The sequence below is a fragment of the Pygocentrus nattereri genome, chromosome 5 (genome assembly GCF_015220715.1).
Source record: "Pygocentrus nattereri isolate fPygNat1 chromosome 5, fPygNat1.pri, whole genome shotgun sequence".
Taxonomy (NCBI): Eukaryota; Metazoa; Chordata; class Actinopteri; order Characiformes; family Serrasalmidae; genus Pygocentrus; species Pygocentrus nattereri.
The window spans coordinates 18,520,349-18,537,453 of record NC_051215.1 but is presented as its reverse complement, the minus strand read 5'-3'; the positions used below and the strand labels follow the sequence as shown (position 1 = coordinate 18,537,453).

The window sequence follows — 17,105 nt, the reverse complement described above, 5'->3', positions numbered from 1 at the left end:
CCGCTGTGCCCTGATTGGTGTTCTTGCTTTGCGCTTCTTTCGTTTTGATATGTTACGTTTTCATACACACCAAAAGGAACGACAGATTTCTCCAAATGTATGTAGAGAATGGACTTGTAGTGGAGTGAAAGTAAAAAGTCGCCCAAAATTGAAAAAATTCAGTACAGATACACGAAAAAACTATTTAAGTACAGAAACTTATTACATTTACTTAGTTACTGTCCACCGCTGCTGGTTTCTATGGTCATTTTCAGCAGAGTTATTTCAGCTGATAGTGATCGCTCACGAGGACTTCTCCGTGTAAGGAATGAACAACAGGAGGACTTTTATTTTGAAGCCCCGTCCCGCCGCCGGCCATAGGCGAATGTTTTGTGTGCAGCTCTGCGCCGAGCGGCGATAAACGTGCTGATCGGGGAGACGCTGTGGGGTTTAATGGCAGGGCTGGATTTCCGGGCGCAGATCTCCTCCATCATGCAGGTGCTGTCGAGCGCCGCGGTGGCGGAGATCTGTGAGGTCATCGACGCGGCGATTCAGCTGCAGGTGTCGCGGAGCCGCAGGGAGAACGAGCTGCTGAGGGAGCGGATCCAAGCAATGGAGAGAGACTCGCTGCACGCTCGCTCTCTGTCCGCCTCTGCAGGTCAGCGCCTTCACTCCATCAGCTCCACTCAGTTCTGGAACAGAGTCACACTGTTAATAACATAACAGTACAATCTTAACAAAAGGTTCTTCAGGAAAGGCAGTGATTCTGTGCATAGTTGCATAGTATAGTGGGTATGTAGTGGTGGGTATATAGCGGTTGGGATAGTGTAGTGGGTATATAGCGGTTGCTGTAGCGCAGTGGGTTAATAGCGGTTGGTACAGAGTAGTGGGTATATAGTGGTTGGTATAGTGTAATGGGTATATAGTAAGGATGTATATCTTCACCACTAAGGTCGATTCGATACACATCTCGATACACTGCCACCGATACGATATAATTGCGATACTCTGAAAGCCCTTGTCGATACGATGCGATACAAATCACTCCTGTTCACGATATGATGCGATTAAAAATGATTTGATAACGATATGACATAATTATATGAGGATTCAGTTTGATAAGTGATCATTCGATACAGTTAGTTGAGGTTTGAGGATGTATTGGCCTAACCCATCAGTTTTCTTAACTCAATAGCACAATTCTACTTTACTCTCTAACAATTTAAGGGATGTATGCATTTGGTTGTTTTCAATGGAGCAAAACCAATACATAATATAAAAAAATGCATAATTCAGTATATTCAGACAGAGCATTAATTTATTCAACTGAATTATTCAGTTATATTCTCCATCTATATTTATACAAAACGTATAAAACATAAGATGAACAGTTTTTAAAAGTACTGTATTAACAATGTGCATAGTGAAAATTATGATCTGCAACACATACTACTGTCTGCTAGACTGAACTGCTACACAAGGTTTCAGATAGTTGACTGACTGAGTAGGGGCGTGTTTTGCCTAAATAAACTTGCGATAGACCTGTCACCTCCTTTGCTACTGCTCAGTGTGGCTCGTGTTTCAGCAGGATCCGAAGAAAACGAGGGGGTAGCGGCCGCAGAGACATCCACACCGTGCCGTCTTTTCATGTGTGTCGCCAGTTCGTTGTGCTACTAATGTATTTGATAGCCCCACAGCATTGTTTGCAGATTGCGTGCGTCTTGTCAAGTTGACCACCTCGCTTAAAAAACCCGAGATATTGCCACACGTTTGATTTGTGTGTCTTTTTTGGTGCATTAAATCTCTTTGTCGTTGCTAATGCTCTCGTTTCCCTCCAGCTTTGTTGTGTACGTCTGCGTGCTTTCGTCAGTACCTGAGGACACGATGGTGCATTTATGCATTTATGTATCTCGAAAAAAAAAATCAATAAAAATAAAAAATATGTTGCCTCTGAAAATACGTTAGAATAAGGAATAGATACTGGAAAACAAAACACCCGATTTAACCATGGTATTTGCAGATGCAAAAAGGCTAGAGGAGATGCACCATAAATTCGCCCGCAAATTAAACCCGATGCACGTTGAATCTCCCGGTGCAGTCGAATCGCAGACATGTGTGCCGAATCACCGATGTGAATCGGTGAATCTCCCCATCCCTAGTATATAGTGGTTTGTGTAGTGTAGTGGGTATATAGCGGTTGGTACAGAGTAGTGGGTATATAGCAGTTGGTACAGTGTAGTGGGTATGTTGCAGTTAGTATAGTGTAGTGGGTATATAGTGGTTTGTGTAGTGTAATTGGTATATAGTGGTGGGTATAGTGTAGTGGGTATATAGTGGTTGCTGTAGTGCAGTGGGTATATAGCAGTTGGTACAGAGTAGTGGGTATATAGTGGTTGGTATAGTGTAATGGGTATATAGTGGTTTGTGTAGTGTAGTGGGTATATAGCGGTTGGTACAGAGTAGTGGGTATATAGCAGTTGGTACAGAGTAGTGGGTATATAGTGTTTGGTACAGAGTAGTGGGTATATAGTGGTTGGTATAGTGTAGTGGGTATATAGCGGTTGGTACAGAGTAGTGGGTATATAGTGTTTGGTACAGAGTAGTGGGTATATAGTGGTTGGTATAGTGTAGTGGGTATATAGCGGTTGGTACAGAGTAGTGGGTGTATAGCAGTTGGTATAGTGTAATGGCTATATAGTGGTTTGTGTAGTGTAGTGGGTATATAGCAGTTGGTACAGTGTAGAGGGTATGTAGCAGTTAGTATAGTGTAGTGGGTATATAGGGGTTTGTGTAGTGTAATTGGTATAGTGTAGTGGGTATATAGTGGTTTGTGTAGTGTAGTTGGTATAATGTAGTGGGTATATAGTGGTTGGTATAGTGTAGTGGGTATATAGTGGTTGGTATAGTGTAGTGGGTATATAGTGGTTTGTGTAGTGTAGTTGGTATAGTGTAGTGGGTATATAGCAGTTGGTGTAGTGTAGTGGGTATATAGCGGTTGGTATAGTGGTAGTGGGTAGTTGGTATAGTCCATCCATCCATCCATCCATTTTCTAAGCCGCTTCTCCGTCAGGGTCGCGGGGGGATGCTGGAGCCTATCCCAGCGGTCTTCGGACAGAAGGCAGGATACACTTAGTTACAAGTGTAAGTTTAATAAAAACTGGCTTTAAACATAGGTTCACAAATAAGATTCCGTTACTATACTGATCTGTAGGTCTCTGTTCAAAAGCATAAACTAGCCAAAACTAATATACTATAAAACGAAATTGTGCTTGTATAAATTCAGTAAAAAAGACGCGTCAGTCACGACTGCATATGTGTACATATTTCTATGTTGTGCTCTATTTACACAAAGTTTGGTTCATCATTTATGTTGAATAGACTCCCAAAATTTTACGCTGCTGCATTGACGTTGAACCGTGTGCTGCACTGGGTCGGTATGACCAACAGGTCAAAACAAGCTCAGAACAAAGTGACCGCTGTGCCCTGATTCGTGTTCTTGCTTTGCGCTTCTTTCATTTTGATATGTTACGTTTTTAGGAAAAAGTAAGAGAATGGACTTGTAGTGAAGTGAAAGTATTCCCAGCAGTCTTCGGGCGGAAAGCAGGATGCACCCTGTACAGGTCGCCAGTCCATCGCAGGGCAGACAGAGGGGCAATTTAGCATGTCCAATTGGCCTGACTGCATGTCTTTGGACTGTGGGAGGAAACCGTAGAACCCGGAGGAAACCCACACAGACACGGGGAGAACATGCAAACTCCACACAGAGAGAACCCCGGTCACCCAGCCAGGGAATCGAACCCAGGCCCTCCTCGCTGTGAGGCGACTATAGTGGGTATATAGTGGTTGGTATAGTGTAGTGGGTATATATTGGTTTGTGTAGTGTAGTTGGTATATTGTAGTGGGTATATAGCAGTTGGTATAGTGTACTGGGTATATATTGGTTTGTGTAGTGTAGTTGGTATATTGTAGTGGGTATATAGTGGTTAGTATAGTGTAGTGTGTGTATATAGTATTTTTTGTAGTGTAGTGGGTATATAGCGGTTGCTACAGTGTAGTGGGTATATAGCTGTTTGTGTAGTGTAGTGGGTACATAGTGGTTGGTACACAGTAGTGGCTATATAGCAGTTGGCATAGTGTAGTATATATATAGGAGGTGGTGTAGTGTAGTGGGTATATACGGTTGGTGTAGTGTAGTGGGTATATATCAGTTGGTGTAGTGTAGTGGGTATATATCAGTTGGTATAGTTTAGTGAGTAGTTGGTATAGTGTAGTGGGTATATAGCGGTTGGTATAGTGTAGTGGGTAGTTGGTATAGTGTAGTGGGTATATAGCAGTTGGTATAGTTTAGTGAGTAGTTGGTATAGTGTAGTGGGTATATAGCGGTTGGTATAGTGTAGTGGGTAGTTGGTATAGTGTAGTGGGTATATAGCAGTTGGTATAGTTTAGTGAGTAGTTGGTATAGTGTAGTGGGTATATAGTGGTTTGTGTAGTGTAGTTGGCATAGTGTAGTGGGTATATAGCAGTTGCTACAGTGTAGTGGGTATATAGCAGTTGGTATAGTGTAGTGGGTATATAGCGGTTGGTATAGTGTAGTGGGTATATAGTGGTTTGTGTAGTGTAGTTGGCATAGTGTAGTGGGTATATAGCGGTTTGTGTAGTGTAGTGGGTATATAGCAGTTGGCTTAGTGTAGTGGGTATATAGCAGTTGGTATAGTGTAGTGGGTATATATCGGTTGGTATAGTGTAGTGGGTACATAGTGGTTTGTGTACTGCAGTTGGTATAGTGTAGTGGGTATAAAGCAGTTGGTATAGTGTAGTGCATATATAGCAGTTGGTATAGTGTAGTGAGTAGTTGGTATAGTGTCGTGGGTATATAGTGGTTTGTGTAGTTGTTATAGTGTAGTGGGTATATAGCGGTTTGTGTAGTGTAGTGGGTACATAGTGGTTGGTACACAGTAGTGGCTATATAGCAGTTGGCATAGTGTAGTGTGTATATATATAGGAGTTGGTGTAGTGTAGTGGGTATATAGCGGTTGGTATAGTGTAGTGGGTATATATCAGTTGGTATAGTGTAGTGGGTATATATCAGTTGGTATATTGTAGTGGGTATATAGCGGTTGGTATAGTGTAGTGGGTAGTTGGTATAGTGTAGTGGGTATATAGCGGTTGGTATAGTGTAGTGGTCATATAGTGGTGTGTGTAGTGTAGTTGTTATACTGTAGTGGGTATATAGCAGTTGGTATAGTGTAGTGGGTATATAGCAGTTGGTACAGTGCAGTGGGTATATAGCAGTTGGTATAGTTTAGTGAGTAGTTGGTATAGTGTAGTGGGTATAAAGCAGTTGGTATAGTGTAGTGCGTATATAGCAGTTGCTACAGTGTAGTGGGTATATAGCAGTTGGTATAGTGTAGTGGGTATATAGTGGTTTGTGTAGTGTAGTTGGCATAGTGTAGTGGGTATATAGCAGTTGCTACAGTGTAGTGGGTATATAGCAGTTGGTATAGTGTAGTGGGTATATAGCGGTTGGTATAGTGTAGTGGGTATATAGTGGTTTGTGTAGTGTAGTTGGCATAGTGTAGTGGGTATATAGCGGTTTGTGTAGTGTAGTGGGTATATAGCAGTTGGCTTAGTGTAGTGGGTATATAGCAGTTGGTATAGTGTAGTGGGTATATAGCGGTTGGTATAGTGTAGTGGGTATATAGTGGTTTGTGTAGTGTAGTTGGCATAGTGTAGTGGGTATATAGCGGTTTGTGTAGTGGGTATAAAGCAGTTGGTATAGTGTAGTGCGTATATAGCAGTTGGTATAGTGTAGTGAGTAGTTGGTATAGTGTCGTGGGTATATAGTGGTTTGTGTAGTTGTTATAGTGTAGTGGGTATATAGCGGTTTGTGTAGTGTAGTGGGTACATAGTGGTTGGTACACAGTAGTGGCTATATAGCAGTTGGCATAGTGTAATGTGTATATATATATAGGAGTTGGTGTAGTGTAGTGGGTATATATCAGTTGGTATAGTGTAGTGGGTATATATCAGTTGGTATATTGTAGTGGGTATATAGCGGTTGGTATAGTGTAGTTGGCATAGTGTAGTGGGTATATAGCAGTTGCTACAGTGTAGTGGGTATATAGCAGTTGGTATAGTGTAGTGGGTATATAGCGGTTGGTATAGTGTAGTGGGTATATATTATTTTGTGTAGTGTAGTTGGCATAGTGTAGTGGGTATATAGCGGTTTGTGTAGTGTAGTGGGTATATAGCAGTTGGCTTAGTGTAGTGGGTATATAGCAGTTGGTATAGTGTAGTGGGTATATATCGGTTGGTATAGTGTAGTGGGTACATAGTGGTTTGTGTACTGTAGTTGGTATAGTGTAGTGGGTATAAAGCAGTTGGTATAGTGTAGTGCGTATATAGCAGCTGGTATAGTGTAGTGAGTAGTTGGTATAGTGTCGTGGGTATATAGTGGTTTGTGTAGTTGTTATAGTGTAGTGGGTATATAGCGGTTTGTGTAGTGTAGTGGGTATATAGCAGTTGGCTTAGTGTAGTGGGTATATAGCGGTTGGTATAGTGTAGTGGGTAGTTGGTATAGTGTAGTGGGTATATAGCGGTTGATATAGTGTAGTGGTCATATAGTGGTGTGTGTAGTGTAGTTGTTATACTGTAGTGGGTATATAGCAGTTGGTATAGTGTAGTGGGTATATAGCAGTTGGTACAGTGCAGTGGGTATATAGCAGTTGGTATAGTTTAGTGAGTAGTTGGTATAGTGTAGTGGGTGTATAGTGGTTTGTGTAGTGTAGTTGGTATAGTGTAGTGGGTACATAGTGGTTTGTGTACTGTAGTTGGTATAGTGTAGTGGGTATAAAGCAGTTGGTATAGTGTAGTGCGTATATAGCAGTTGCTACAGTGTAGTGGTTTGTGTAGTTGTTATAGTGTAGTGGGTATATAGCGGTTGGTGTAGTGTAGTGGGTATATAGCAGTTGGCATAGTGTAGTGGGTATATAGCAGTTGGCATAGTGTAGTGGGTATATAGCAGTTGGTATAGTGTAGTGGGTATATAGCAGTTGGTATAGTGTAGTGGGTATATAGTGGTTTGTGTAGTGTAGTTGGCATAGTGTAGTGGGTATATAGCGGTTGGTATGGTGTAGTGGGTATATAGCACTTGGTACAGTGTAGTGGGTATATAGCAGTTGGTATAGTGTAGTGGGTATATATAGTGGTTTGTGTAGTGTAGTGGGTATATATCGGTTGGTATAGTGTAGTGGGTACATAGTGGTTTGTGTACTGTAGTTGGTATAGTGTAGTGGGTATAAAGCAGTTGGTATAGTGTAGTGCGTATATAGCAGCTGGTATAGTGTAGTGAGTAGTTGGTATAGTGTCGTGGGTATATAGTGGTTTGTGTAGTTGTTATAGTGTAGTGGGTATATAGCGGTTTGTGTAGTGTAGTGGGTATATAGCAGTTGGCTTAGTGTAGTGGGTATATAGCAGTTGGTATAGTGTAGTGGGTATATAGTGGTTTGTGTAGTGTAGTTGGCATAGTGTAGTGGGTATATAGCGGTTGGTATGGTGTAGTGGGTATATAGCACTTGGTACAGTGTAGTGGGTATATAGCAGTTGGTATAGTGTAGTGGGTATATATAGTGGTTTGTGTAGTGTAGTGGGTATATATCGGTTGGTATAGTGTAGTGGGTACATAGTGGTTTGTGTACTGTAGTTGGTATAGTGTAGTGGGTATAAAGCAGTTGGTATAGTGTAGTGCGTATATAGCAGCTGGTATAGTGTAGTGAGTAGTTGGTATAGTGTCGTGGGTATATAGTGGTTTGTGTAGTTGTTATAGTGTAGTGGGTATATAGCGGTTTGTGTAGTGTAGTGGGTATATAGCAGTTGGCTTAGTGTAGTGGGTATATAGCAGTTGGTATAGTGTAGTGGGTATATATCGGTTGGTATAGTGTAGTGGGTACATAGTGGTTTGTGTACTGTAGTTGGTATAGTGTAGTGGGTATAAAGCAGTTGGTATAGTGTAGTGCGTATATAGCAGCTGGTATAGTGTAGTGAGTAGTTGGTATAGTGTCGTGGGTATATAGTGGTTTGTGTAGTTGTTATAGTGTAGTGGGTATATAGCGGTTTGTGTAGTGTAGTGGGTATATATCAGTTGGTATATTGTAGTGGGTATATAGCGGTTGGTATAGTGTAGTGGGTAGTTGGTATAGTGTAGTGGGTATATAGCGGTTGGTATAGTGTAGTGGTCATATAGTGGTGTGTGTAGTGTAGTTGTTATACTGTAGTGGGTATATAGCAGTTGGTATAGTGTAGTGGGTATATAGCAGTTGGTACAGTGCAGTGGGTATATAGCAGTTGGTATAGTTTAGTGAGTAGTTGGTATAGTGTAGTGGGTGTATAGTGGTTTGTGTAGTGTAGTTGGTATAGTGTAGTGGGTACATAGTGGTTTGTGTACTGTAGTTGGTATAGTGTAGTGGGTATAAAGCAGTTGGTATAGTGTAGTGCGTATATAGCAGTTGCTACAGTGTAGTGGTTTGTGTAGTTGTTATAGTGTAGTGGGTATATAGCGGTTGGTGTAGTGTAGTGGGTATATAGCAGTTGGCATAGTGTAGTGGGTATATAGCAGTTGGCATAGTGTAGTGGGTATATAGCAGTTGGTATAGTGTAGTGGGTATATAGCAGTTGGTATAGTGTAGTGGGTATATAGTGGTTTGTGTAGTGTAGTTGGCATAGTGTAGTGGGTATATAGCGGTTGGTATGGTGTAGTGGGTATATAGCACTTGGTACAGTGTAGTGGGTATATAGCAGTTGGTATAGTGTAGTGGGTATATATAGTGGTTTGTGTAGTGTAGTGGGTATATATCGGTTGGTATAGTGTAGTGGGTACATAATGGTTTGTGTAGTGTAGTTGGTATAGTGTAGTGGGTATATAGCAGTTGGTACAGTGTAGTGGGTATATAGCAGTTGGTACAGTGTCTTGAGTAGTTGGTATGTTGTGGGTATATAGTGGTTTGTGTAGTGTAGTTGGTATAGTGTAGTGGGTATATAGCGGTTGGTATAGTGTAATAGGTAACACCTCTGCCTTACTACGCTGTAGACTGGTGTTCAGTTTCCTGCCTGGGTAAATACCCTACACTGTACCAATAAGAATCTTTGGGCAAGACTCCCAGCAGTGGTTGGGATTAATTTCAGGTACCTGTGTAAAATGATCAAACTGTAAGTGGCTCTGAATAAGAGCGTCAGCCAAATGCTATGTATTCTATGAGTTCTATCTATAACCATTTCATGCTTAAATGGTTCTTTCCGTGGTGAAATGATTCTTTAGACTGATGGATGTTTTGTACATTGCTCTCAATAAAAATTTAGAACACTGTTGTAAAGATGGTTCTTCAGTGGTTCTTTGGTAAACAAAATGCACCATAAACACTCAGAGAACCCTCTGCATGATTAAAGGGGACTTTGCAGCATGAAGTTCTATATAGAACCCTTTCATACTTAAATGTTTTTTACCATGGTGGAACGGTTCCTCTGACAGATGGAGAATGTGTCATATATTGTTATTGATAACACAATTACACCCCTGACAGAATTACATGTACGGTAAAAGCCACATTTAAGTTATTTTCATTCAAATAACAACATGGGGTGTTCAAACTTTTACACTACGTAAAATACTGTAATCAAAAAAGGTTCCATAGTAAGTTAATGAGAGAATTGTGGGTAACCACAAAACCATGGCAGTAATTCAGTCAAATATAGTTGAACTGCACAGTACCTATAGATATAGATAGATTCAACTTTATTGTCATTACTCAGTACAAGTACATGGCAACAAAATGCAGTTAGCATCTACCAGAACTGCAAATAGTAGCAATAGTGCAAAAGACTGTGCAAGTGTGCAATAAATAGACGTAGTGCAACATTACAGTATATAGAATAAATTACTATTATAGATATGCAAAAAAATAGATTATAGGTGTGTAGATATATACATGAACATGTTGGAGATGTACACTGTATTGAATAACTGTAGCAATGTGTTATTTACATGGCAGTAGAATGTTAAATTTGTGCAGTGGTAATAATGATGAATAGAACAACAGCTCTGATTGGTGAGTGTAGTATGAAAGGCAGCGTTCATAGTCTGCTGTGTGCAGTATGAGTGGTAGTGTTATCAGTGAGGTGTGGAGTTCAGCAGAGTGATTGTGGAGGGAAAGAAGCTGGACCTGAGCCGACTGGTTCTGGCCCGGATGCTCTTGTATCTCCTCCCGGATGGAAGTAGGTTGAACAGTTTGTGGTTGGGGTGGGAGGGGTCCTTAATGATGCTGCGCACACAGCACTGGTGGTGAATGTCTTTGATGGCAGGGTGCTGCATGCCTGTGATGCGCTGAGCAGTCCTTACTATCCTGCATCAGTTATTATAGTAAAGAGTTTGTGATGTTATTATATAAACACAGTTAAACCAGCCATTAGGGGTGTACTTTGTGTACTTCTTGTGCCGGTCCCAAGCCCGGATAAATGGTGAGGGTCGCGTCAGGAAGGGCATCCAGCATAAAACTTGTGCCAAAACTATCATGCGGATCACAAATATGATTGCCATACCAGATCGGTCGAGGCCCGGGTTAACAACGACCACCTCCGGTGCTGTTGACCAGCAGGGTGCCGGTGGAAATTGGACTACTAAAGGTCGAAGACCATCAAAGAGGAGAGGAGGAAGGCGGGTTAGAAGGCAGCGAGAGAGAAGGAAAGGCAGGAGTGTGGAGGTCAGAGTAGGGACTCTGAACATAGGGACAATGACTGGTAAAGGCAGAGAGCTTGCAGACATGATGGAGAGAAGGTAGATATTCTGTGTGTAGAGGAGACCAGATGGAAAGGAAGCAAGGCCAGGAACATTGAAGGTGGATTCAAACTGTTCTATCATGGTGTAGAGAGGAAGAGAAATGAAGTAGGGATAATCCTAAAGGAACAGCTTGGGAAAAGTGTTCTGGCTGTAAAGAGAGTGTCAGACAGGATCATGAGCCTGAAGTTGGAGGTTGATGGTGTGATTTTGAATGTGGTCAGTTCATATGCACCACAGGTTGGTTGTCAGTTAGAGGAAAAAGGAATTTTGGAGTAAGATGGATGAAGTGGTAGATGGTGTCCCTAGAGAGGAGAGATTAGTGATTGGTGCAGACTTCAATGCACATGTTGGTGAAGGGAAAAGAGGGGATGAAGAGGTGCTGGGTATGTATGGTGTGAAAGACACCATAGATGGTTGTAGATTTTGCAAAGAGAATGGAATTGGCTGTGGTGAACACGTATTTTCAGAAGAAGGAAGAACACAGGGTGACATACAAGAGTGGAGGGAGGTGCACACAGGTGGATTATATCCTTAGCAGGATATATATATAACTACAGCTAAGTTGGTGAGAGAAACTGGCAAGAATGTGTTGGGTGTTTCGTCTGGTCAGAGGAAAGAAGACAAGGAAAGTTGGTGGTGGAATGAGGAAGTCCAGGAGAGTATTCAGAAGAAGGCAGCTAAGAAAAAGTGGGATAACCAGAGAGATGAAGGAAGTAGGCAGGAGTACTGTGAGGCTAGTCGCATAGCAAAAAGAATGGTGGCAAAGGCAAAGGCTCAGGCCTATGATGAGCTGTATGAGAGGCTGGACAGAAAAGAAGGAGTAAAGGACTTGTATCGTTTGGCTAAACAGAGAGATAAAGCTGGAAAGGATGTACAGCAGGTTAGGCTGATAAAGGATAGAGAGGGAAATGTACTAGTGAGTGAACAGAGAGTGTTGAGTAGATGGAAGGAGTACTTTGAAGAACTAATGAATGAGGAAAACGAGAGAGAGGAGGACAACGGGGGGAGAGATAGTGGATCAGGAAGTGCAGAGAATTAGTAAGGTGGAAGTGAGGGCAGCTTTAAAAAGGATGAAGAATGGAAAGGCAGTTGGTCCAGATGACATACCTGTGGAGGTATGGAGATGTTTAGGAGAGAAGGCAGTGGACTTCTTAACCAGGTTGTTTAACAAAATCCTGGAGAGTGAGAGGATGCCTGATGAGTGGAGAAGCAGTGTATTTTTAAGAACAAGGGTGATGTGCAGAGCTGCAGTAACTACAGAGGTATAAAGTTGATTAGCCAAACCATGAAGGTATGGGAAAGAGTTGTTGAAGCAAGGCTAAGGTGAGAGGTTCAGATCAGTGAGCAGCAGTTTGGTTTCATGCCCAGAAAGAGTACCACAGATGCAATTTTTGCATTGAGAGTGTTGTTAGAGAAGTACAGAGAAGGTCAGAAGGAGCTGCATTGTGTCTTTGTGGATCTAGAGAAGGCATATGATAGGGTGCCAAGAGAGGAACTGTGGTACTGTATGAGGAAGTCAGGTGTAGCTGAAAAGTATGTTAGGGTGGTGCAGGACATGTATGAGGATAGTGAGACAGTGGTGAGGTGTGCAGTTGGAGTGACAAATGGTTTCAAGGTGAAGGTAGGGTTACATCAGGGATCAGCTCTGAGCCCCTTCTTGTTTGCAATGGTGATGGACAGGTTGACAGATGAGGTCAGGCAGGGGGCTCCATGGACCATGATGTTTGCAGATGACATTGTAATCTGTGGTGAGACTAGAAAGCAGGTGGAAGAGAATCTGGAGAGGTGGAGGTTTGCACTGGAGAGGAGAGGAATTAAGGTCAGTAGAGACAAGACAGAATACATGTGTGTGAATGAGAGGGAGGCAGGTGGAAAGGTGAAGATGCAAGGAGTAGAGGTCGTAAAGGTGGACGACTTCAAATATCTTGGGTCAACCATCCAGAGCAATGGACAGTGTAGAAAAGAGGTGAAGAAGAGGGTGCAGGCAGGATGGAGTGGGTGGAGACGGGTGTCAGGGCTGATGTGTGACAGAAGGATAGCAGCAAGAGTGAAAGGGAAGGTTTACAAGACAGTAGTGCGCCCTGCTATGATGTATGGTTTGGAGACCGTGGCTCTGTCTAAAAGACAGGAGGCTGAGCTGGAGGTGGCAGAGATGAAGATGCTGAGATTTTCGTTGGGAGTGACAAGGCTTGACAAGATTAGAAATGAGCAGATCAGAGGGACAGTGAAGGTGGAGCAGTTTGGAGATAAAGCCAGAGAGGCCAGGTTGAGATGGTTTGGACATGTGTTGAGGAAGAATAGTGGATATTTTGCTTGTAACTTTTCTTTACCTTTTTAATAGTTTATTTATTTTGACAAGGCAATTTGAGGAAGCTGTGCCCTCTCGAAACATGCGAGTAGAGAGAGTTTTTGTCTGTTTTTTCGCCGTGAAATCGCTACTTTCACTCACTCCCCGTATGGACAATGGCTCCCACCCACTCTACGACACGGTGATGAGACACAAGAGCTCATTCAGCTCAAGACTCACTCTACCAAAATGCACCACAGAGCGCCACAGGAAGTCATTCTTACCTGTGGCCATCAAACTCTATAACTCCTCCCTCAGTGTGTGATTCACAAAACTCAATACGAAACTGTTCATATGTGCAATAATAACAATTTTCTGTGAAATAACTCAGAGGGACACTAACTTAATTTAAATAATTTAAATAATTGTAACTGCTTTATACCTGATGTTTCATATTACAATCACAATCACCGCCACCTTACTATATTCTTAAGTACTTAAATCTGGTGTACATACTGTAAATTCTCTATATTGTCTTAAATTATTAGTAAAGTGTTTATTTTTACATAAATGGCTGCAATTGTAACAACTGCAATTTCCCCCTGGAATCAATAAAGGAATCTGAATATATTAGGCAAAGAATGTTGGAGATGGAGCTGCAGGGTAGAAGGAGAAGAGGTAGACCTCAGAGAAGGTTTATGGATGTAGTGAAGGTGGACATGGAGATGGTTGGTGTGAAAGTAGAGGAGGCAATGGATAGGGCAAGATGGAGGCAGATGATCCACTGTGGCGACCCCTAAAGGGAGCAGCCGAAAGAAGATTATATAAGCACAGTTAATGTTAGAAATACAGTAGTTTATTGTAGGACTGTGGTTAAACTATAGTAAGAACATTTTTGTCAGAGTTATAAATGTATGTTTGTTTCCCAGCCGGCTTCACCCAGTTAAAAAGACCAACGTCCAGCAGAACTGATCACAGCACTGCAAGTGAACAAGGAGGACTTTCAGATCAGGCAATCACCATGAAGGACGAGGTAAAACAAATACAAAAACGTATAATAGCCTATAATTATACCATCACAAAAGACTAAGACTTTTGCACAGTGCTTCTGTCTGAATTTGTAGAGAAATAAATTTTTGTTGTTTTTTTTGTTCTGTGATAAATCACTTATCACTGAAAAACACATGGCAAATCGCTTACAGCCTACAGACCCTGAAGACAAGCCAGATGTGCTGATAGTGAAAGAGGAAAAGCTACAGACTGTCTGCAGCCCCTCCTCGTTTAGGGAGGAACGTAAGTAAAAATCATGCCACATTTGAAAATTACAATTACAAAATGTACATTGACACCTGAGACTGAGGAGTATTTGTTGACATGGCTGATCGTAATAATTAACTGAACAATAAATGAATCATAAAGTGGAAAATCAAGCTGCTGCTTTATTTTCTACAGTACAAAGTAAAAACAGGAGGGAAAAGATAATCAAAAATAAAATAAGTAATTAAATGCAAGAAATAAAAGAAATGGCAGAAAGGGGGAAATAATAATTCTACCTAAAATTATTTTTAAATTACTTAAAAAGTCTAAATACAAATACACTAAAAGTACAAATAACAAGCAAGTAAAACTATTATTCCATTAAACCTAGGGAAACCATAAAACCTAGTTAAATTCTACTGTAAAGAAATGTGTTTTTAGCTGTTTTGTGCCACTGACAGAAGGAATCTGACGGATCTTTATAGGTAACACGTTCCAGATCTTTGGTCTGTAGAAACAGAACCTCTCTGCCCTGTTCAAGTTTCATATGTGGAACATGGAGAAGAAGAACTGGATGATCTTAAAGCTGGATTTAGAACTTCACTCAGCGCTCAGAGACATATGAAGGTGTTAAAACATTAAAAGGTTTAAAAACTGGCAGTAAAATTTCTAGTCTAGTCTAAAGGAAATAGGCAGCTGGTGCAGTGAAGCTACAGCTGGTGTTGGTTTCTGTTTCTGCTTTTCTCTGATAAAACATAATTACTGTCTTTTTGTCTCCTGGCAGTTTCTGCTAAAGCGAACGTGAGTCAGATGGAAAGAGTTTGTGCTGCAGATTCAGCTGCTTTTTCTTCTGTGGGACCAGATGATGAAACTGGGAAATGGAGAAGAGACTCTGAGGAGGTGAGTGAAGGTCCTCAGTGGGGCGATGAAGAAAAGTCTTTATACTGTTTATCATCTGTGTAGCTCATAACAGCTGTACTGGACTAAGAGGGCTACAACCTCACACAGTGCTCTGCAGCTGGGCTTCTGTCTAACTGTTAATTCACTGGAGGGGACATTTCCGTTACGGCTTTTTTACTAATAGAATGTCTCATAAATATTTATCCGATCTTGTTCAAATGTAGCACCCCCAGGAAAAATGTGTCCAATTCAGAGGAAAATTCTAAACGAAATATATTTTTCAGTGATTTATGCAGTTCTGTCCAAACATATCTTAATATTGAGTATTCCCAAAATATAGCGACCTTGTGGGTTTGAATGGGCGAGTCAAAGGCGGGAGGCATTAAAGCCCTCCCTGTTGTTAACCAGCGGCCATGACAAGCTGGCAGGTCAGATTGCTGGCTTTTGGGAAACTGGGAATTTTCTTTTAACATTCATTTTTATTTATCTGCTCTACAGGGTGAAGTTACAAAGACTGCAGTGCATTGCATTATGTCTGATAATGCTGTGGACGCTGTTAAAGGTACTCGTTTGATTATAATGAGATTTTTAAAATATATTATTACTGTCCAAAGAAAAACATGTATGGCAAAAATTGTTTCCCCAAACTTCTGTCTAGGTTCTTGTCTGTTCGTACACACTCACCAAGACTGATGCCTCACATGTGTAACACACTTAGAGAAATAAATTGATTCTTGTTCTGCATGTATTTGTATTTAGATGTTGACCAGAGAGAAGCGATTGTCTGTGTGGACATAAAAACAGCCTGTGAAGGAACTGAGACTCCTGCCTTTGATCATAAACATGTTGAATTTCTGCCTGCTCAGCAGTCTTGTTCTGACGCTGATGTGAAACCAAATTTCTTCATAATTGAACCCAGACCAGCAGAAGAATTAGACAGACAGTTGGAGTGTCCACAAAATGGCATGGATGAACCCGTTGGCATACGACACGGGCTCCAGTACAGAGACGGACACAGTACTTCTTCAGAAAAACGTTTTTTAGGTTTTATTGGCTCGTTCAGCAGCACAAGCAGAGATCACTTATCTTGGACATGTGACCAGCAGCATGTTCCTAACCACACTAACGGTGGCCCTCAAACTCTGAGTGGAGATGCTCCATGGAGCTGCCGTCTGTGTGGAAAGAGCTTCAGCCACATGAAGCTGCTGAAGCTCCACGAGCGAGTCCATACGGAGGAGAAGGTGTACCTCTGCGGCCGCTGCGGACGGCAGTTTCCCCAGCTGTGCAGACTAAAACGGCACGAGAGGGTCCACACCGGAGAAAAACCATTCTGCTGCGCCAAATGTGGAAAACATTTTGCACACGCCAACAATCTGAAGGTCCACCAGAGCGTCCACACCGGAGAGAGACGATTCAGCTGTGCTCAGTGCGGGAAGAGTTTCTCTTTCCTCAGCAATCTTATACGTCATAAAGCAGTTCACACTGGAAAATGAACACGCCTCCATTTAGTACTGGTTTTATCACAACCTCATCGAAAGGGAACTCAGTCTCTAAATTCCTGCATAATTAATTGTGTGAGATGTAAACAGGGCAGTTCAGAGCGATTTGGTGTGAAACGCTCTGCTCTAGATAAACTTACCAGGTCAGAACTGTTCACAGTAGTACTTCCTACGTGAAATGGTTATGAATTCACTGCGTGATGACTGAGACGCTGTTTTATGATAGTTTAGAGAACTTAAACTCCATTCATGGTGGAGGGATACATGCAGGGTGCTGTGCGGCAAAATAGTCCCCAAAGAAAAAAATATTATTCCAGATTTTCGACTATTTGCCATCGTCAACATTCCATGTAAC

The 17,105-nt window shown here is 41.7% G+C and overlaps 1 protein-coding gene across 3 annotated transcripts in view; it reads left to right on the top strand.

The window, feature by feature from the left end:
* Positions 1-333: 333 nt before the first annotated feature.
* The window catches only part of LOC108414242 (zinc finger protein 3 homolog), a 30,040-nt gene continuing 13,268 nt past the window's right edge, over positions 334-17,105 (top strand). Inside the window, exons 1-6 of one of the 3 annotated variants that reach the window (XM_037538361.1) lie at positions 334-637; positions 14,024-14,127; positions 14,297-14,387; positions 15,136-15,251; positions 15,750-15,813; positions 16,011-16,677. In XM_037538361.1, the coding sequence (XP_037394258.1) occupies positions 433-637; positions 14,024-14,127; positions 14,297-14,387; positions 15,136-15,251; positions 15,750-15,813; positions 16,011-16,677 (1,247 nt within the window). In that variant the 5' untranslated portion in view covers positions 334-432. Of the gene's footprint in view, positions 638-14,023; positions 14,128-14,296; positions 14,388-15,135; positions 15,252-15,749; positions 15,814-16,010; positions 16,751-17,105 lie in introns of those variants that run through there. The other 2 variants (XM_037538362.1, XM_017687072.2) reach the window with 2 other exon arrangements.